Source organism: Ranitomeya variabilis, chromosome 6, assembly GCF_051348905.1.
Source record: "Ranitomeya variabilis isolate aRanVar5 chromosome 6, aRanVar5.hap1, whole genome shotgun sequence".
In the NCBI taxonomy this organism is placed as follows: domain Eukaryota; kingdom Metazoa; phylum Chordata; class Amphibia; order Anura; family Dendrobatidae; genus Ranitomeya; species Ranitomeya variabilis.
In genome coordinates this window covers 547,611,963-547,635,353 of record NC_135237.1, presented here as the reverse complement: position 1 = coordinate 547,635,353, position 23,391 = coordinate 547,611,963, and the positions used below count along the sequence as shown (strand labels likewise).

Here is a 23,391-nt window from a genome sequence, read left to right as displayed (position 1 = left end):
AATCGCCTTGCTTGGGTTTGTTATTTAAACCTGCTCTGGGCTTTAGTTCATGCCAGCTGTCAATGTTCTTGGTTGGATTTGGTTCTCTCCTTGGATTTCTCATATGGCCTGTCCTTGTCAGCAAAAGATAAGTTTTTGCTAAGTTTTTGTTTGTCCATTTGCCTGGACTTTATTGCTCTGCAGATATGTCTCTTTTTGTCCAGCTTGTCACTATGTCATATTCTGGCTAGCTGGAAGCTCTGGGAAAGCAGATTTGCCCCTCCACACCGTGAGTCGGTGTGGAGTTCATTTTTGTAAACTCTGCATGGATTTTGTAGTTTTTAATACTGACCGCACAGTATCCTTTTCTCTCTGTCTATCAAGTTTAGTATTGGCCTCCTGTGCTGAAATCTGATTTCATTTCTGTGTATGTCATTTCCCTCTTCACTCACAGTCAATATTTGTGGGGGGCTGTCTTTCCTTTTGGGGTTTTCTCTGAGGCAAGATAGCTTTCTATTTCCTTCTTTAGGGGTAGTTAGTTCTTAGGCTGTGAAGAGGTGTCTAGGGAGAGTCAGGAACATCCCACGGCTATTACTAGTGTTGTTGTTAGGATTAGGGACTGCGGTCAGTAGAGATACCACCTTCTCAGAGCTCGTTCCATGTTGCGTTTTAGCCACCAAGTCATATCAGTGTGGCCTCTTAACCACCAGGTCATAACAGTTGACCCTCCGAGCGCTCCGGCAAGCCAATAATTCGAATGTTATTACGGCGCAGTCTATTTTCCAGGTCGTCTGCTTTTTGTTTCCAGGCATTCACGGACCCGGCTGCTTTTGACAACTTAGTTTCCATAGGGGTGATGGTGTCTTCTATCTGAGACACTCTTGTTTCAACCTCCGAGATGCGCCCTCTCATAGCTTGCATATCATGTCGCAAACGGCCCACTTCAGTATGTACGTCTTCTATTTTCTCAGTAAGAGAAGATCTGGTGAGGTATATAGCCTGCATCAGTTGCTCAGACGCTTGTTTAAGAGTCAGTTCGCCCTGTTCTCCCTCATTACTGTCAGAAGGACGATTTTTGCGTTGGTTCTGCGTGGGATTATTTCTGAGAGTGCGTGCATTGTCAGAGGCGTCTTCTCTGGTATATTTCTTTAATTTCTCAGCAGCCCCCGCTCCTTTGGAGTGCCTCATGTCGGTTAGCAGAAGGACCCTTCAGAAGGATCACAAATATAGTTATAGCTGGTCTATTCTCCAATAACTGATTTGGCAAAGTTAAATTCTGGAATAGATCCTAGGGAGACCACCAGCCAGATAAGGGGATTGTCAGATATTCATAGAAGTGGCAACTCAGGATTCACCCAGGCACTACGCCCCAGAGCAGCCCACAGCCTCCACAGGCAGCACAGCAGGGAGGGAGGGGTTAATCCCTCCAAAGTTTATGGCACAAACAGGAGCTTGTCAGATAAGGGGGGTGCAGGGACGAATCTTCCAGGGCACACACCGCACTACCCCTTTATTATTGCAATGATGCGCTCACCTCCCGGGTTATACCACGGTCATGCTGTATAGCGCCGCTCTCCTTACTGCTGGAGAGCGCGCTGCAGTGATGGCTGCCGTCTCCCCAGGTGCCGCCCGCTGCCCCAGACCCAGCACCTGTATCTCAGCATTCCACAGCGCTCCCGCTTCAGCGTAGGTGTCTGCCTCCTCCAGGGGAGATGTATCTGGCTCCGGTAACCGCCGGCGCTGTGTCCTGTGTGTTGGAACACGCGCCCCAAGATGGCCGCCGCAGCCCAGGGATTTTGCCGCCCGTCCAGGCCACTTCACCTCCCAGCGTCTCTGGGCTCCAAAATTGCCGCTTCCGGGGGTCGCCGGTCTCCTGGGGTCCTGAGAGCACCTTTCCAGCCGGTGCAGTCGGTAAGTCAGGGGATTTATGGCAGGATTAAGTTCAGGGTGACCGAAGCTCTCCCGAGGTGCGTCCTCTCTCCTGGACTACATAGCCACGCCCCCGACAATAACATATTTAATTGAAGCAAAAGAAGAAAAATCCTGTAGATTTATTTAACTAATACCTGTTTCAGGAGACTTTTCAAAATGAGCTGTGACATGGGTACTTGAGGAAACACTACATCTTGCCACTATGTGCCACTTCTGTCTCTGATTTTCAGTTGTCTCTGAGCTGGTGGGTAGAGACAAGCTACTATTGTGTCTCCCATACACAGCACACACACATGAGGAATCCCTGCTCTCTTGGCTCTATGTAGAACTTTTAAAAGCAGCACCAAAATAGAGGACGTTATGCAGCAGTACTGAGCAGTGTAGCTGTAAATCATACATCTGTACTGAGCAGTGTGTCTGTGAATCCATTTCTGGATAAATCAGAAGCACAGTATGTTCTTCCCTCTCTATCGATTTAAACATACAGCAGTAATTTGGTATTTGCAGTTCCTCTTTAAATTAACAACATGAATTTTAGCAGTTTTTCAAAGTGAATGATGAGTTCCGGAGATGGGGAAGCAAAGAAGAAGTGGCTCATGAGTGAAGAAAGATGCATATTTCTCTGATTAGAAGTATGCTAACTTTTACTTTAAAATTCTTGCAATGTTTGTTAAAACAAGACTGTCCATTTCAAGAGGATCCCTAGTCCGATTGTAAAATCAAGGATGTACCTTGGGGAAGGGAGGTGAAGGGATTCTCTGATAGGGTGCATCAGGGTGATCAGTTAAAAGTTACAAATTAACTAATTTACTGAAAAAAAATGTAAACTTTTTTCATTATTTATCAAATCTGAAACAAAGACATTGTCTAATGGGGCATATCTCAAGCCTTATTTAATTAAAGGGGTTCTCCACTCCTATGAAAGTTAAAAGCTTATTCCCAAAATAAGAAATCAACCCCTTTCTATAGAATAGAGGATCACTTGCTTATCGATGGGAATCTGACCCCTGGGACCCCTAACGATCCCTAGAATAGGGCTCTGGAACCCCAAGAGCTGGTCTCTAAATCACCAGTCTTGAGTAGATCGGTGGTTTTCATGCTCGATCTGTGCTCCACTCATCGCCTACGGAACTCCTGGGAAATAGTGAAGTGCTGTAATCTGCTTTCTCCTGCAGTCTCATAGACAGTGAATGCAGCAAAGGTCACCGACAGACCACCGCTCCATTCAAGATGGGGTTTCATAAATGTTCTCTAGTTAGCCCTATATCCTCTCATTTCTTAGTTTTGCAATAACCCTTTAATGGGCATAAAGCAGTGCAGTAAAAAAAAAACTATACTCATCTACCGGACTGAAACTTGTTCTCTGCACCATCTGCTGTGTCCACAGCAGTTTTCTTAGCATTAGTATACAGGACGCTGTTATGTGACCACTGCAACCAATCATTTGTTGCTGATCAACTGTAGCGTTCACATGTTATCTGTACAGGAAGAAACTGTTCGGATATAATGTGAAAGCTGCAGCCGATCAGCAAATGTTGATTGACTGCAGGGGTAATGTGACGCCTCCATGAGATGTTCATGCCAGGAGAAGGGCAGGGGACAGACTGCAGAAGGGCTGTGCTGTTTCAGTTTGTGGATATATATATATTTATTTTTGTCTTACTTTGCCTTGTTGAACCCCTTCAAGGTGAGAATTGCTTAGAGTAGATTTTTTCATTTCACCAAATTGTTAGGATGCCACACAAAAGGTTGGTACATAAAATGAGAATAATGGGACTAAGGTAAAATATGTGTAACTGGGTTAATGACTGTCTCAGTGATGGGAAACAAAGGAGTGTTACTAATGGAACACACTTGGATTTTGTCACAGTTAACAGTTGGATACCACAGGGGTCAGTACTGGGTCCTCTTCTTTTTACCATATTTTTTAATGACCTTGTAGGGGTCATACAGAGTAGAATTACAAGATTTGCAAATGAAACTAAACTCTGCATGGTCATCAACACAGAGGAGGATAATGTAATATTACAGAAGGGTTTATATAAGCTGGGGGCTTGGGCTGAGAAATGCAGATGAAATTTAATACAGATCAATGTAAGGTCATGTACTTAGACAGAGGAAATAGCATGTATAACTATGTACTAAGTAGGAAAACACTGGGTAACACTGTCACTGAAAAACACTTGGGTGTATGGCAAATTCCACTTTAGTGAACAGTGCCAGGCAGCTGCTGCCAAGGCTAATAAAATAATGGGATGCATTAAAAGAGGCTGTGCTTGTGACCAGAACATAGTTTTGCATCTATACAAGTCACTAGTGCAGCCATAGTTAGATACCGTATACATTTTTGGTCACAGGTGTATAAGACGGACATAGCTGAAGTAGAGTCGACGTTCCCCTTTCCAGTCCATCCTTAATGCAGCAGCCAGGGTCATCCATCTGGCTAATCGGTATTCAGACATGTTCGCTCTTTGCCAGTCGTTACACTGGTTGCCTACTCATTATAGAATCCAATTCAAAGTACTTGTTCTCACCCACAGTGCAGCACCCCCTTACATCTCCTCCCTCATTTCTGTCTATCGGCCTACTGCTCGATACGCTCTGCAAGCGACTTTAGACTAACCTCTGCACTAATCCGTACCTCCCACTCCCGGCTCCAAGACTTCTCCCGTGTTGCACCAAGGTTATTAAGGGAATGGATGCACTGCAGACAGCAGATTATTAAACTAGATTTTTCTGTTTGGAAAAATTTAATTTTATGGTCGATATTATTACAGTGTACAAATATATTAGTGGACAGTACAGAGATCTGTATAATGAGCTTTTAGACCTATGACAACGGGCCATCCTCTACACCTAGAGCACATATGTCAAACTCTTGACCACAGGGTGGGTATATTTGGCCCGTGACGCCGGGTGGGTCCCCCAAGTATCTTTGGCCCATGACAGCCTGGCATGATACTTTCAATTGTATCGTCATCCTGGATACAATAGCAATAATGGAGGAAGGAGCGCTCTGCCATCATTCTCCATCTGCATCTGACATCTCTGCGCAGCGGACTTGATGACATCATTACAACGTGCCTGCTGTACTGCAGTGTGCAAACTATTTGAAGACACCATGAAAGACCGGAGCAGTAGGGGAATGAGCAGAGGTGAGTATTTTTTTATATGAGACCTATTATACTGTTTGGAGCATTTTGTGGGACCATTATACTGTATAGAGCACTATGTGTGGCACATTTTACTGTATGGAGCACTATGTGGGGCTATTATACTGTATGGATCACTATGTGGGGCTATTATACTGTGTGGAGCATTATGTTGGGCCATTATACTGTATGGAGCATTATGTTGGGCCATTATACTGTGTGGAGCACTATGTGAGGCCAATATACTGTATGAAGCACTATATGGGGCCATTATACTGTATGTAGCACTATGTGGGGCGCATTTTACTGTATGGAGCACTATGTGGGGCCATTATACTGTATGGAGCATTAAGTGGGGCCATTATACTGTATGGAGCATTATGTGGGGCCATTATACTCTATGGATCACTATGTGGGGCCATTATACTGTATGGAGCATTATGAGAGGCCATTATACTTAATGAAGCACTACGTGGGGCCATTATGCTGTATGGTGCACTATCTGGGGCCATTATACTCTATAGAGAATATATGGGGCCATTATACTGTATGGATCACTATGTGGGGCCATTGTACTGTATGGATTACTATATGGAGCCATTGTACTGTATGGATCACTATGTGGGGCCATTATACTGTATTGCTCACTATGTGGGGCCATTATACAGTATGGAAGACAAAGCAAGGCCCTGGTATACTACATGGAGCGCTATGTGGGTCCATTATACTATATGGAGCACTTTTTATGGCCATTATACTGTATGGAGGACTGTGTCGGGATCACAATTGGAAAATCACACTGTGTTGGGGTCACCATTCTTTGTCCTGGGGATTGAGGGAAGGGGCTACAGTAGAGTCATTATACCATATAGGTTATGAGTACTAATTTAAGAAAATTGGACCCATGAAAAAGCCATTTAGGTAACTGTTCCCTAGTCGATGGGTTAGCACAGCTTGCTACTTTTCGTGCCAAGATCACTGGGTAATGGATTCCGCTCCTCCTCTTTCCTACCCCTCTCTGCGCTACTATTTGCTGAATGTGACATCATCAAACTCAAGGCGTAAATGATGTCACCGGATGTGGGAGGGGCATTGTCCAGGTTTCGGCATCACCGGAAGTGGGAGTAGCATTGTCTGGGTGTCGGCATCATCGGAAGTGGGAGGGGCATTGTCCATGTGTCAGTCTCACCGGAAGTGGGAGGGGCATTGTCCGTGTGTCCATTTCACTGGAAGTAGGAGGGGCATTGTCCGGGTGTTGACAATACCTGAAGTGGGAGGGGCATTGTCCAGGTGTCAGCATCACCGGAAGTGCAAAGGGCATTGTCCGGGTGTCGGCATCACCAGAAGCGGGAGGGGCATTGTCCGGGTGTCAGTATCACATGAAGTGGGAGGGGCATTGTCCGTGTGTCCGTCTCACCGGAAGTGGGAGGGGCATTGTCCGTGTGTCTGTCTCACCGGAAGTGGGAGGGGCATTGACCGGGTGTTGACAACACCTGAAGTGGGAGGGGCATTGTCCGGGTGTTGGCATCACCGGAAGTGAGAGGGGCATTGTCCGGGTGTCAGCATCACTGAAAGTGGGAGGGGCATTGTCCATGTGTCAGCATCACCAGAAGTGGGAGGGGCATTGTCCAGGTGTCAGCATTGCCGGAAGTGGGAGGGGCATTGTCCTTGTGTCAGCATTCTCCACCATCCCTCCCAGTTTGGACTCTATGGGTCATGAAAGAGAATTTTGTGGGGGAGAGTTGTTACTAATTTTTTTTGTATTTATCTTCAGTTTCTCTGTGGTTTATGCCTGTTTTTTTCTGACTTGTCTCTTTTCAGCTCTGGTGTGATTTCGACAAATCGATTACCTCAAAAAATCAGACCTTCAACTCATCGGCCTCCGTCACCGACATTTGCTTTTATCCCGAGGTAATAATTTTCACTCTCACCATCCACAGTCTCTTGTAGACAGCCCACCATGCACACACACTGATAAAGGCAGCCCTCTCTGCCTCTAGCACAGCAGGAAACTCCCAGAGTTGGGAAGCGGCCGCTTGCTTCTTTTTTTCCATTATAGAGGATGTGTAACTTGCTATAAATGTCAAGTATGTAAATCTATTCAAATATTTTGGGTTTTTTGGCAAGTAGGCGTAGCCATTAACTGTTCTCTGTGGGTGTCTGCTTATTGACCACTCCCAGTCTTCAAAGACCAGATTTATATGCAATGAGGGGGAGGTCATATCTCAGGAACGGAGAGGCGCAGGAACAAAAGAAAAACATCTCCGGATTCAGGAGAACGGTGGCATTTAAAAAAAGCTACATATTTATGGAAAATGAGAACTCCTCTTTTAAAGGACAACTGCAAATGACCACATCATTTGGCCATCACGTACCTTCTGAATACAAATCCATACATTGATCTCTATTAGACACGTTGACTAAAATTTATTTTCAGCCATTATATCTGTTTTTTTGGAAAAGCTGTCCGACAACTGATATGACTACAATTATGGTTTCATACAAGGTTGAGATTAGCCTAAATTTGCAACAATCAGGAGTCTAGGAAAGCAGCGTGATGACACTTTTTGGGGCCCTAACATCGGCCATACTGGTTGGTGTCACCCAATATTTCCAAAAATGGATATAAATGGTTGATTGGAAATGTTATCTTAAGATGACAAGTCAGGTATTCATTAATGATTATTTTTATTCCTTGGGTGAAAATGCCTTATAATTGGGCCGTGTACCGGATTGCTGACAAATCATCGGCGTGCCTTGAGTCGCTCTAGACTCTCTGTACCAGAGTCATTTACCCCAGTAATGAATATAAAGATGTCACCGCGTGTCGAGTGGTTTTCTACATAATTCTGACTCCACTGCAGAGATGAAGCGCGCGTCGCCGCCGCCAGGGAGACACAAGGGATGTGCACACACCGCACGGCCTCTAATAACATGTTACTGTCACCCGGTGCACCAGTGCATGAGGCAGAAGGGGCAGCTATGTGGAAAATTACACACTTTGGAAACGCGGCCATGTAGATTGTACAGCCCTTTAACAAAGCCTTGGAAACTGCCGCCTTCGTTCCTGGAAAAACACATTATTAATTGTTCATGTGGTTTTGTGAATAGATCTCATCACCGTGCAGCCATATGTGACATATAACTAGATGGCAATGGTTTAATTAGCTATTAAGGTCCTTATTGCTTTCTTCCTTACTGTAGGAAAAATACAATAATAATAGTAATAAATCCATATTGCCTGTAAATCTTCCCAGCGAACACAATGGAGAGCTATGCCTGTCATCGGGGCCATGCTGCCCACTTTTCTATATAATATCTACGTATATACGATAGATGGAGGTTGAATGATGCCTTCTGCAGTACCTTCTGTTGCTTCCCCGTATAACCCCATGTACAATTAACCAGACCAAACAGTGCCTAAATGATACCGCCATCAGCTGTCAATAAATACTAGTGCTATACAGTGTCCCCACCATCATATACAACAAAAATAATATCTGGTAAAGTAACTAAAAAGCAGCACCAAATGCTGCAAATACAACCATTCAGTGCTGAAATAATACCACCACACAGTAAACAAAATATACCAATACACAAATAATATCAACATGCGATGAACAGAAAAAAGCAAGAAATTCTAAAATAATACCAACATGCAGTGTTCAAATAATTACTGGGTGTGAAAAACAATCATTATTTTTATTACAGATATCATTTCTGTAGTGTTCAAATAATACCAGCATTTGGTGCACATTTAACACCAATATACAATGCTCCAATAATACCACTATGCATTGCTATAGTAGTAGCAAAATGTAGTGTTTAAACATATTCACCATACAGGGCTGAAATTAAACCAAATTCAGCGATGAAATAATACTGCCATACAGTGCTTAGATATCAATACACGATGCACAAATAATACCGCCATACAGTGCTTAGATATCACTACACAATGCACAAATAATACCATCACATGGTGCTTAAATAATGCCACCATATAGGGCTTAAATAATACCATGATACTGTGCTCAAATAATAAAACCACACAGTTCTCAATCAATGCCAACATACAGTGCTCAAATAATACCACAATACAGTGCTAAAATAATATCAACACACAGTGGTCAAATTATAGCAGCATACAGTGCTGAGCTAAAACCAACATGCAGAGTTCACACAATACCACCATATAGTGCTGAAAAAGCATAATAACACCATACAGTGCTGTAATAACACCAATGTGCAGTGGTCGAATAATACCAATATACAATAATATCAACATATAGTGTTTCATTTAATACCACCATACAGTACTGAAAGAAAAACATCATCCAGTATTCATATTACGGAATACCAAAATGCAGTGCTCAAATAATAACACCATACATTGCTTAATTAATACTACTTTGCGGTGTTGAATTAATACCACTGTATAGTGCTAAAAAATATCAGCATATATGGCTTAAATAACTCAAACAAACACTGTTTATATAATATAAGCATACAGTGCTTTAGTAATACTAAAATAATGTGTTTCAAAGAATACCACCACAGTGCTGAAATAAGACCAACATACAGTGTTCAAGTAATATAAAGATTCAAGGCATAAATAATACCAAGAAGTATCATACAGTGCTTAAATAATAGGTATATACAGTCCTTAAATATTCCACCATGCAGTTTTGTTTTTCAAATAATACCACTATACTGTTCTCAAATATTACCACCATACAGTGCCCAAGTAATATCAACAAACAATGTATAAATCATCCAAACGTAACATTGCATAAATAATACCACCATACAGTGCCCAAGTAATATCAACAATGTACTGTATAAATCATCCAAACATAACATTGCATAAATAATACCACCATACAGTGCTCAAATAACAGCAACATAGAGTGCTTTAGTAATACCAAAACACGGTATTTCAAATAGCATCACCATATATTCCTCAAATAATACTGACATACCGGATGACAAAGTGGCTCGGTGGTTTCCTTCCTGATAGGGAAATTAGATTGTGAGCCCCAAAGATGATATCCATAAAGCATAGAATTAATGGCGCCATATAAGTCAGTAAAATAAATACAGTTTCCATGTATTCCTACAGAACTGAAACATACAGTGACTAAATATCAACTCCATAAACAGAATCGTCAAATGCTAACTATCAGTGGCAGATGAATTTGTGGTGGCCACAACCCTTGGGCGACAGCCCTTTTGGAAGACAAGTGAGGCTCCTTTTGCAGAAAATCATCATAGTCCTACATTTTGGAACCTCTTTTTAAGGGGGTTGAAATTTCAATGATTACTACTGACAAAACAGTACGGCATTATTATAATTTGTAGGGGAGATAGTCTCAGCCCACCCAAAATGTGACTTTTTTTTACCATTTTTTTTTACCATTATTTGGTAGTGAGAGTTCTCCACAGCAACATTATATTACAAGACCTCGCTGCCTCTAGCACAGCAGGAAATCACAGGGGGATCTCATCTGCCAATTTGCAGCTGAATTCAATCCTGCATTAGCCCTGGTCATGTTTTTGGCTAGAATACCCTATTAACTGAATCGCATGCAATTCCTTCAAAGAGGACCTGTCACCAGGTCGAAATTAGCCAGGTCCTGCTCTTACTTTATTCCCACTATCCCTTTAAGTATTATCCCTGACAGCTGATACATGTGGCCCGATCCACGGGCAGCATGTCTCAAGACAGTGGCTGCATGATTTTACCCACGTATCTTTCAGAGAAGAACCTACTTTTAAAGATGTCAGAGACCGAGCCGCACAGGAGACTAGTCCAGCAGGTGGGTCATCGGTGATTTCTCCAGTGACATCCATGTCTTTACCTAGCTAAAAAGGGTGAGACTTGTGAGTAACTGGCAGCATATAGAAGCCTTGAGATCCCCTTTTTTGACTCCTCACCTGTGCGGCCCGGCCCCCGGCCACAGAGAAGAACCTACTTTTAAAGATGTCAGAGACCGAGCCGCACAGGAGACTAGTGCAGCAGGTGGGTCATCGGTGACTTCTCCAGTCACATCCATGTGTTTACCTAGCTAAAAAGGGAGAGACCTGTGAGTAACTGGCAGCATATAGAAGCCTTGAGATCTCCTTTTTTGACTCCTCACCTGTGCGGCCTGGCCCCCAGCAGCTTTTAATGTATGCTTTTATTTGAAATGCCGCAGTGTTTCAAAGTCAAAGATATATGGTTGAAAACATGCAGCCAATGTCTGATACATGCTGACCATGGGTTGATTGTCAGGTTCCCATTAAATCCGTCATATAGTGCCAGAGATATGGCTCTTTTTATTGAGTGCTCCTTTTTATAGTCTTTACTTAGGGGGCGTCGCTCACAGGGTGATAATGCAGAAGAGCTCACGTCACGCCCCTGAGGATCTTTTAAGTCACGCCCCTTTGTAAAGACCATAAAAATTAGCACTAAATAAAAAGACTCATATATACAGTATGAAACTGTATGAAATTATAAAATACCCTGAAACACGGGGAATAATATAAAGACAAAAACTGGTCACTTTTGACTTGGTGACAAATCTGAATGGTGAATCTAAATCTGAACTTTCCTACGTAAACATAAACATGTTGTTTAGTAAATTCTCGGTCATGTGTGATATTTCCGGATTTCACCTGTCTGGTTTTGTATTCTCTTAGTACTTTGTCTTCACCGGAGTTCTGGCGATGGTGACCTGCGCTGTCTTTTTACGACTCAACTCTGTCCTGAAGCTGGCGGTGCTGCTCATCATGATAGCAATATATTCCCTGCTGACAGAAACCATTTATACTTCTCTCTTCTTACGATACGACAATTCACATCACAACGGGAAGTAAGTGCCCCCATGGGTTGTTGTGTTTTTTTTATATTTAATTGTAGAGCAAAAAAAAAAAAGTGAGAGAAAACCCTGTCCCCCCCTGCTGGTGTGAACCTCCTCTATAATTCTCACTCTTCAGAGTTAGGAAAATCAGAAATAAAGTTTTCCCCTTCTTCCGCATGTTCCATCACTCCGGACTGGACAGAGTGCTGGGAGAAGTAATGAAAGTATGACCATGCAGTGACACTGCTAGCGCCTGGCACCAGGGTCACATCTCTTGAGTCTTTTTCCCAATGTCCAAGGTATCTTGGCACAAACAATCACCAATCTCAATACTATCCGCATCCGGTCTTCCACCACTGCGCACTGTAGGAGTGTTTTTGGAACAGGTCCACTGAAAAAATAAAACTAAAAAATTAAAAGTTGCTGAACAAAACTCTTAAAAGTCTGTATTGCAAAACCATTTGTTTGTTTTTTTAAGCATTTTTTTTTTACGTCAGGTTTTCGAAAAAACCTGGTGGGAAAAAAAGAGTGTGTGTTACTTCTTCTAAGTGTCTCCTGATGGAAAACACTCCAAATTAGGCACTGGCTAATGTGCACATAGAAGTTTTTCGAGGAGTTTTGGAGCAGAAACTAAAGGAGCGTAAACTTTCCAAATCCTCCACAAAATTGCAAAACATCTAAAAAGTTTGGAGGTTCTGTTTAGTTTCTGCTCGGAAAACTCTACAAAAAAAACCATGAGCCGAAATTCACAGTTTTGAGGGAGATTGGAGCATTTCCACGCAGTGCCTATAAGCAGAAGACTCTTCAAAAAATTTTTTTTCCTGAAGTGTCTTTTATGTCATTTTTCAGTCGTTTCTTGAACGTTTCTTCTACAATTTTTTGGAGAGTTTTCCCACGGTTTTTGTGAAAACTTTTTTTTACTGTTGTTTACCGGTCGTTTTTCACTCCATTGGATAATGAAGAAACCACTAGTGGGATTTTTGACCAAAATTGATGATAAAACGCTCCATAAAATATCCAGGAGCCTTTTGAGCCTTCCAATTGACTTGTATTGTAAGCTACAGGGAATGGTTCTAGCAGAAAACACCAGAAAAATGCATTGTCCCAAATTCTTAGTCATTGACTGTTAGGTGTCATATCGGTAATGACCCCATGTCCGGCTAAACAATAATGAAAAAAAAAAGACTCAAAAGCACAAACATTTTCATTAATGGCTCCAAAGCAAATTATGTGCATCTTTGTGCTGTAGTCACCGTGCGATATTCTTTGCAATAATCTGTTGTCTTCTTCTCCTTTACATCCCGACAAGGTGATCAGATCGGTAAATGACACTTGCGATACTTGTGCTGCTGTCACCGATCAGAATATGCTTATTAGAAAATACAGTGGCGTAGTAGTGTTAGAACAGCTCATATGCCCAGTACTGCATTTAAATGGAATGTATCATTAGAAAATTACCTATTGTTTATATCAGGTTATGTGTTACAAGTATTATTTTATATGTTGGCAGCGTTTTGTTTTTTTTTCAACAATTTATATTCATTAAAAAAATCTAAATTTTGCAGATTTCACATTAGCCAATACAGGTATTTTACATTTCTACTTGTTCTTTCCAGAAGACTTTTCAGAAGTCTCATTATTATCACAGGCAGAATCCACCATTCACAATAGATGATATCACAGCTCGCCTCCTCCTCCTCCTGTACAATGACTGATAACACCTCTATATACAGTAGATAACACAGGATCCACCATTCACAATAGGTGATGTCACAGCTCACCTCCTCCTCCTGTACAATGACTGATAACACCTATATATACAGTAGATAACACAGGACCCACCATTCACAATAGGTGATATCACAGCTCACCTCCTCCTCCTGTACAATGACTGATAACACCTCTATTTACAGTAGATAACACAGGATCCACCATTCACAATAGGTGATGTCACAGCTCACCTCCTCCTCCTGCACAATGACTGATAACTCCTCTATATACAGTACATAACACAGGATCCACCATTCACAGTAGGTGATATCACAGCTCACCTCCTCCTCCTCCTGAATAATGACTGATAACACCTCTATATACAGTAGATAACACAGAATCCACCATTCCCAATAGGTGATATCACAGCTCATCTCCTCCTCCTGTACAATGACTGATAACACCTCTATATACAGTAGATAACCTAGGATCCACCATTCACAGTAGGTGATATCACAGCTCACCTCCTCCTCCTGTACAATGACTGGTAACACCTCTATATACAGTAGATAACACGGGATCCACCATTCACAATAGGTGATATCACAGCTCACCTGCTCCTTCTGTACAATGACTGATAACTCCTCTATATATAGTAGATAACACACAATCCACCATTCACAATAGGTGATATCACAGCTCACCTCCTCCTGCTGTACAATGACTGATCACTCCTCTATATATGGTAGATAACACATGATTCACAATAGGTGATATCACAGGTCACCTCCTCCTCCTGTACAATGACTGATAACACCTCTATATACAGTAGATAACACAGGATCCACCATTCACAATAGGTGATGTCACAGCTCACCTCCTCCTCCTGTACAATGACTGATAACACCTCTATATACAGTAGATAACACAGGATCCACCATTCACAATAGGTGATATCACAGCTCACCTCCTCCTCCTGTACAATGACTGATAACACCTCTATTTACAGTAGATAACACAGGATCCACCATTCACAATGGGTGATGTCACAGCTCACCTCCTCCTCCTGTACAATGACTGATAACACCTCTATTTACAGTAGATAACACAGGGTCCACCATTCACAATAGGTGATGTCACAGCTCACCTGCTCCTTCTGTACAATGACTGATAACTCCTCTATATATAGTAGATAACACACGATCCACCATTCACAATAGGTGATATCACAGCTCACCTCCTCCTGCTGTACAATGACTGATCACTCCTCTATATATGGTAGATAACACATGATTCACAATAGGTGATATCACAGGTCACCTCCTCCTCCTGTACAATGACTGATAACACCTCTATATACAGTAGATAACACAGGATCCACCATTCACAATAGGTGATGTCACAGCTCACCTCCTCCTCCTGTACAATGACATAACACCTCTATATACAGTAGATAACACAGGATCCACCATTCACAATAGGTGATGTCACAGCTCACCTCCTCCTCCTGCACAATGACTGATAACACCTCTATATACAGTATATAACACAGGATCCACCATTCACAATAGGTGATATCACAGCTCACCTCCTCCTCCTCCTGTACAATGACTGATCACTCCTCTATATATGGTAGATAACACATGATTCACAATAGGTGATGTCACAGCTCACCTCCTCCTCCTGTACAATGACTGATAACACCTCTATTTACAGTAGATAACACAGGATCCACCATTCACAATAGGTGATGTCACAGCTCACCTCCTCCTCCTGTACAATGACTGATAACACCTCTATATACATTAGATAACACAGGATCCACCATTCACAATAGGTGATATCACAGCTCACCTCCTCCTCCTGTACAATGACTGATAACACCTCTATTTACAGTAGATAACACAGGATCCACCATTCACAATAGGTGATGTCACAGCTCACCTCCTCCTCCTGTACAATGACTGATAACACCTCTATTTACAGTAGATAACACAGGGTCCACCATTCACAATAGGTGATGTCACAGCTCACCTCCTCCTACTGCGCAATGACTGATAACACCTCTATATACAGTAGATAACCTAGCATCCACCATTCACAATAGGTAATATCCCAGCTCACCTCCTCCTCCTCTCTTCACAATGACCTTTGTGCACTATTAGGTAATATCCCAGCTCACCTCCTCCTCCTCTCTTCACAATGACCTTTGTGCACTATCATTTGATGCTTCAGTGCACAAGATAGGGTCACAGTCCATCTATTGCTGCTAATGTGCATGTCCATTTCCTGAAAGAACAGGAACTATGAGCCTAAAATATCCCCAGATTCCAGTGTGAAAATTGCAAGATTTTTATTTTTTTCATCAATATTTTTTTATGAATAATATAAAAAAAAACTTTACCAAAAAAGTAAAAAAAAAAATACATCTAACATGAAAACTTGATTTATACAGTGGATTATTTTCTGATAACACATTGCCTTTGTTTATTGATCCCCTTTCTGGAAGCTGGCAAGACATTTGCCAGAGTGAGCTCCGCTTTTTGTTAGTTTCCTTCCACTAATAGAGGAAGGTGCCGAGCCTTGCCCACCTCTTCCGTTCTGCTCCTCGCCATCACTTCCCATTTTTGTCCCCTTCCTTATATAGCAACCGTGATCAGATTTCGATGAGGCTACAAATAGTGTAGGTCTTTGGATGTTCCTCTGATTGTCTCCCAGAAGACTTGTCCCTACTCCTTGCCAATTATTTTGAAAGGCAAATTGGTTCCAGTTTTAGAAATGACTTTGTAATCTCTTCTAGACAAATTTATTGCCACAGATCCCTCTGGCAAGTTTGATACAATATATCAGTCAGACTTTTTTCGCTCATAGAGCATTGTCATGAAAAATTTGGGACCTTTTGACTTATACAGCCTCTGTGTATCACAGTAGAAGTGCTATGTACTGTGATTCATAGAGGCTGTAGAAACTAAGTGGTTTAAACTTTTTAATCAAATCCTGTGGCTTCTACAGTCTTTGTGTATCACATTAGATCTGCTATGTACTGTCATACATAGAGGCTGTGGTAACTAAGTGGTCTAAACTTCTTCATGAAAACCCATGGTTTCTAGAGCGCCTGAGGATCACAGTAAATCTGCTGGGTACAGTGATACATAGAGGCTGTAGAATCTAAAATAGTCTAATCTTTTTAATGAAACCCCATGATTTTATGAACTAATATAATTTAATTACAGACATGTCCACTGGTTATCAGCTCCCAATTTCCCAGAATAAAAATTAATACAGTATGGCAATTTGGCAACAATATCCGCAACAAACTGCTATTCACATGACAACCACTTGGTGGCCATATAAAGACACTTAGATCATAATCATATCTCTACAGAGTATCACAAAATCAAGTTTTTTATTTTGTAAAAAAAAAGCTGCTGATCTCATACCAGACATCTTGGTATATGTTGAGCTAATGTGTATCACATTAGATCTGCTATGTGCTGTGATAGAGCATTGTCATGAAAAATTTGGGACCATTTGACTTCTACAGCCTCTGCGTATCATAGTAGATGTGCTATGTGCATGATGCAGAGAGGCTGTGGTAACTAAATGGTCTAAACTTTTTCATGAAACTCCATGGTTTCTAGAGCTTTTGTGGATCACAGTAAACCTGCTGGGTACTGTGATACATAGAGGCTGTAGAATCTAAAATAGTCTATTCTTTTTAATGAAGCCCCATGACTTTTACAACTTCTGTGGATCACAGTAGGTCTTCTATATACTGTGATGCATAGAGGCTGTAGAGACTGAAATGGTCTAATCTATTTAATGAAACCCGTGGCTTCTAAAGTCTCTGTGTATCACATTAGATCTGCTATGTACTGTGATACGTAGAGAATTTAGAAACTAAACAGTCTGAACTTTTTAATGAAACCCCATAGCTTCTACAACTTCTGTGGATCATAGTATGTGTGCTATGTACTGTGATACATATTGACTGAAGAAACTAAAATGGTCTAATTTTTTTAATGTAAAGAGATCAATAGGGAAATCCCAAGTGGCAATGGTAAGTATGTTTACTTACCTGAACCTGTTATGCAGTGTCAGGCACAACACTGTTGTAAGCAGGGAAGGACTCTCCTCTGGATCTCCTGGTCATGAGGATCCTGATGGACACAATAGGGATTAAAAGGATAAAACTTCTGGCTACAAAGTGCTGCCATCAACCGGAGAGGAAATGGTTTGAATAAAACATAGCTTTATTCGAGCTACTCGTTAAGGAGCTGATTCAGCTCGTTCCTTAGGCTCATACCCTCTCTGCCTTGATCTGTGTACTGTGATACATATTCGCTGTAGAAACTAAAATTGTCTAATCTTTTTAATGATACCCCATGTCTTCTACAGCTTCTATGGATCACAGTAGCTCTGGTATGCACTGTGATACATAGAGGCTGTAGAAACGAAATGGTCTAAACTTTTAATGAAACCCCATGACTTCTACAGCTTCTATGGATCACAGTAGATCTGCTATATACTGTGATACATAGTGGCCGTAGAAACTAAATGGTCTAAACTTTTAATGAAACTCCATGGCTTCTACAGCTTCTGTGGATCACAGTAGCTCTGGTATGTACTGTGATACATAGAGGCTGTAGAAACAAAATGGTCTAAACTTTTAATGAAACCCCATGACTTCTACAGCTTCTGTGGATCACAGTAGATCTGCTATATACTGTGATACATAGAGGCCATAGAAACTAAATGGTCTAAACTTTTAAGGAAACTCCATGGCTTCTACAGCTTCTCTGGATCACAGTAGATCTGCTATGTACTGTGAAACATAGAGGCTGTAGAAACTAAATGGTCTAATTTTTTTAATTAAACATTATAGCAAAAATGCTTTTTAGACCAAAATACATACATTTAAATAACAAAATGTCCTTGTAGGTCTTCATATCCTTTATTTTCATGAAATTGGATATTTGAAATACAACACCCTATACAGTAGCAGAGCTATATGGAGTATTGACATTACAGCCCATATGCCATATCAAAAATGGATATTAATATCTCTGGGACTCCAACCTAGCTGGAGAATGCAGGTCACCTGCCCCTTAATATGGCAAACAAAGCAGCCGGGGAATAAGGTAGCAAACTGGGCAATCAGACAGCTCCCTCCATTGCCATCTATGGAGGTTATGAAGACTTCTTACCTTTCTTTCTCTGCCACCGTTGGCCATTTTGACTCAAAGGTCATAAACAAATGGAGGTTCTAAAGGTGGAATACCCCTTTAATATCTGAAACATTAGGAAAGCAATGTGCGTAGCCCAGTTGCAATCACTTTTCTCCTACTTATAGAACAATATGGTTCTGCATATAAATACCAAAGAAGGGACTGGACGCAAGAGTGGAAGTCTTTAGATATGGACGATGTGATATCAAGCATACATTATAGTGAATCCTTGCATGAGTAATATGAGCAGGCTTGTCAGACGCCCACGCAGCGCATCTTAAGTGCTACATTACCCACTGGACTGATATTCACGCGCTATATTGTGAGGCTCGTAAAGAGTGACAATGGCTGTTTTATCTATTTTCCAGCACAGACTTCCTAGGGACGAAAGAGGCCTCCCTGCTGCTAATGGCCATGTTCCTCTTAGCCGTCTTCTATCATGGACAGCAGGTGAGACAAAACATTTCCTTCACTCGTTCCCCATGGTTCTCTGGCATTTCATTATGGATGTCCTGTAAAATGTCACCGGCTGCTCAGGACGCCTAATGGAGACAGTGATTGTTTTGGTGAATTCATCTGCCGTGTCATTCAGAAATGTGAAAATGTTCATTCTTTTTTCCTTTTTATTTACTTGCGTTTTATTATGTTGTATAGTTTTTGAACATAAAAACAAGAAAAATTGTGCAAAAACCTGATGGGTTCCACAAATATTTGTTGTATGATCATTGAGTAACATCTCATGGTCAATGCTTGGCATCTAGATCTGTATTCCTAAACTCCACTTCTTAAAAAAAAGAATCCTGAACTCTCACTCATTGTCATGAAAAATTTGGGACCGTTTGACTTCTACAGCCTCTGTGTATCACAGTAGATGTGCTATGTACGTGATGCAGAGAGGCTGTAGAAGCTAAATGGTCTAAACTTTTTAATGAAACCCCGTGGCTTTTACAGCCTCTGTGTACCACATTAAATCTGCTATGTACTGTGATTCATAGAGGCTGTAGAAACAAAGTGGTTTAAAATTTTTAATCAAACCCCGTGGCTTCTACAGTCTTAGTGTATCACATTAGATCTGCTATGTACTGTCATACATATAGGCTGTGGTAACTAAGTGGTCTAAACTTTTTCATGAAAACGCATGGTTTCTAGAGCGTCTGTGTATCACAGTAAATCTGCTGGGTACAGTGATACATAGAGGCTGTAGAATCTAAAATAGTCTATTCTTTTTAATGAAACCCCATGATTTTATGAACTAATATAATTTAATTACAGACATGTCCACTGGTTATCAGCTCCCAATTTCTCAGAATAAAAATTAATACAGTATGGCAATTTGGCAACAAAATCCTCAACAAACTGCAATTCACATTACAACCACTTTGTGGCCATATAAAGACACTTAGATCATTATCATCTCTCGACAGAGTATCACAAAATCAAGTTTTTTATTTTGTAAAAAAAAAAAAAGCTCGTGATCTCATACCAGACATCTTGGTATATGTTGAGCCAAGAGGAAAGGTAAAGGAGGACACATCTATATGGCCTGTGCATCAGGAACGACTATTGCTCTTTCTATGGGGTATCTTCTAATGTCATGAGTTGTAGGGGTATAGAAGAACTAAAAATACTGGTCCAAATGGCATAGCATGATACCCACAGTACTAGGGGCAAAGTATTCTGTGGAGGTAACTCTGGCAGTTTCATTGGTCCCGTGAGCCATATGCCGCTTCCACATGGATGCTAGTATTCGTGCCCTGCCTAAAAGGCGCTGGATGTAGGGAGAGGATTGGGCAATTTGTTTTGTCCAAGACACGGAAAAGGTCTTGTTGTGTAAGCCAGCCTAAGGAGGAAGATCCATTTAAAGGGGTTTTCCAGGCTTGGGGCTCAAATCTGCAGTCAATCCTTCTGACTGCAGACTTGTGAATCTTCACAGTGTGCCTGGAGCGAGCAGGCACATGATTGCAAGTGTACAGTTTGCATACATGTGGTCACGTGCCAACTAGACGTGTGCGGCCTCGCTCAATGGTAGTGTATTGTGTAAGGCTGGATACGTCTAGTCGGAATGTGGCCGGAAGTATACAAATCACATGCTTGCAGTCACATGACCGACAGCTCAAGAGAATCCTGACTGCGCACATTGTGCACACTGAATATTTACAAGTCTGCAGTCACATACAGTGACTGCAGACTTCAGCCCCAAGCCCGGGCAATATTTTTTAAAGAAGTGCCTCCTTTGCATAATGTAAGTTGTAAGCAGCAGGGGCACATTTTGGCTCTTATGTGCCAATGAGAGGAGAAACTCCTGATTATACGATAAGCTTTACCCTAATATTAATATATATAGACCACTTACAATAAAAAAAAAAATAAATAATACCACTCTAACGTCAAATTAATATTATTACACACTGGATGGGTAAATCCAGGACAGAGCCACCACAGTCACGGGGAGAGGATACAACAGGGATGACTTCTGATTGTAGGCGTTCTTCCAGGTTTCTTTTCAGTGCTCCCTTCGGCACTATTATTGAGCACTTTCTAAATCCATTATCTGGACATTATATTAGTATAATTTATTATTCTATATGTTGGTATTAGTTGGTTAATTAATTGTTAATTTGTTGTTACTTTTGGCTTTTTTTTTTTTTTTTTAAATAGTGAATTGCGTTTTACCTTTACAGTTGTAAACTTTTTTTTTTTTCCAAAACGATTCTTCCTACTCTTCATTTCCCAAAAAATGTTTTTTTGCCCAATAACATCTTCGGAATGCAGTCGTTTTCTCTATCTAATATAACAGATGTTGTATAGCGTTTCTTTTTTTGACATTACTGAGCACGTTATAGATCTATTATTTGGTGAAGTACTGACAAGAAAAAGACAAAGCACAAATATATATTGCGTTGGGCCGGGAACATGTCTAAGTATGATGTTCCCCCACAGTGAGTCATGGTAATATTACTGGTGATGTATTCCTATATGATCATTAAAACAACCGGGAAAGAAATGGAGTAGACTGAAACCACCCAAAAAAATATAATATCAGAATATGTTAAAAATTTGAATATTTTATTGATACATCTAAAAACATTTTGTACAATATATTACTGTAAGGAGGTCATAACAAGAAATAGCAAAAAAATGTTTCTATAGGAAAATAAATGATCACTGTGCTCCAAATATCAATACGCAAAACAGTGTATGCATAAAAATATTAATGCAGGGTAACAGCCCTAATATTGGCAGATAGATATGGGGTAAAATTCACAATACTGTCATATAAGGTGAAGGATTGTATCGTGAAGGTATAAATTATGGCTAAGAAGCTCTTCCCACATCATTACACATCCCCTCATAAAAGCAAAAGGCGAAACGCGCGTCGGGGTATGGGCGGGTGATCTCCTTTCTTATTCTATCATGGATAAGTGACTTATTGTAATAAAGTGCTTCTTAGCCACAATGCAATCCTTCACCTTATATGAAAGTATTGTGAATTTGACCCTATATTAGTGTTGTTGGCCTCTATAAACATCTCTATAGACAATTCATTGCATGGTAGATCTCTACCTGCATTACCTCAGCACTTTATATGTACCACTAACACACCTGTCACAGTGACTTTCGGATATGATGCCATTAGTCAGACACTGTATGGTATTGTTATTTTGCTGTGTTCCTTTTTCACTTTCTTGTTATAGTAAAACACATTCTACACTTTCAGTAGGCTCACTGTACATGTTGAGTTCTCATCTCCTTCTTGCTTCTTGGCTCGATTTTATTGTTTTTCTTTGATGGCTTTGGTTTGATCCAGTTTCCTTATTCGCAGCAGCTGTTCTAGTCACTTTCGTGTCAGTACCCCAAGTTTTGGCTGCCCGGGGATCGGCTTCAGCTTTGGATTATGTCACTGACTTATTGGGATGCCCTTTTTATGACCAAGAGCCCCCATTTATCGCAATGGTGGCCAAGCAAGTTGGGATCCAAAAAATTAACTTTTATTATCTATTCTTAAAACAGACAACAAAAAACATATAACGTAAAGTGCAATGTGCAAAGAAAATGGACGCAAGGTCCAAAAATATACAAGAAAGTCCTCACTGAATACTTCCTACAGAGGTCATAGTGTAGCGTAGGGATGAATGTACTGGGATTTGTCAAAAAATAACGTACTTCCACCACAAGTACCAGGACCATACAGCGGCCTCTGTCACATTGACTGATCTAGTGGATCACAAATGACCCTCACCTCTTGCAGAGGGGACCAGTGTTAGAGTAGGTATTTTCTGATAACTAACTATGTCCTCAATAATAATGATTAATTTGGAGGACTGGTACATAAAGGTGTACTGGTGTCATTCAAGGAACATATACCACGTATGGTTTTATATCAAAGCTAACTGAGATGGTAACGAGACTACACTTGGGTAATAATATTCTGCCTTGAAGAAATGAAAAAAAAAATCACTCCTGCGGAAACACCAACGTAGGCTCTTAGGTCAGGATTACCTTCCTCTCAGTCACACCACAGTTATGGCACACCGTTACAGATGCAGC

General features: G+C 41.0%; 1 protein-coding gene across 3 annotated transcripts in view; it reads left to right on the top strand.

Annotated features, from left to right (window-relative positions):
• Window positions 1–23,391, top strand: part of ADCY8 (adenylate cyclase 8) — a 364,716-nt gene that overhangs the window by 281,553 nt on the left and 59,772 nt on the right. For all 3 annotated transcript variants that reach the window (XM_077271241.1, XM_077271242.1, XM_077271243.1), the window contains 3 exons: window positions 6,885–6,974; window positions 11,745–11,917; window positions 19,212–19,293. In XM_077271241.1, coding sequence (XP_077127356.1) covers window positions 6,885–6,974; window positions 11,745–11,917; window positions 19,212–19,293 — 345 coding nt within the window. The remainder of the gene's footprint in view (window positions 1–6,884; window positions 6,975–11,744; window positions 11,918–19,211; window positions 19,294–23,391) is intronic.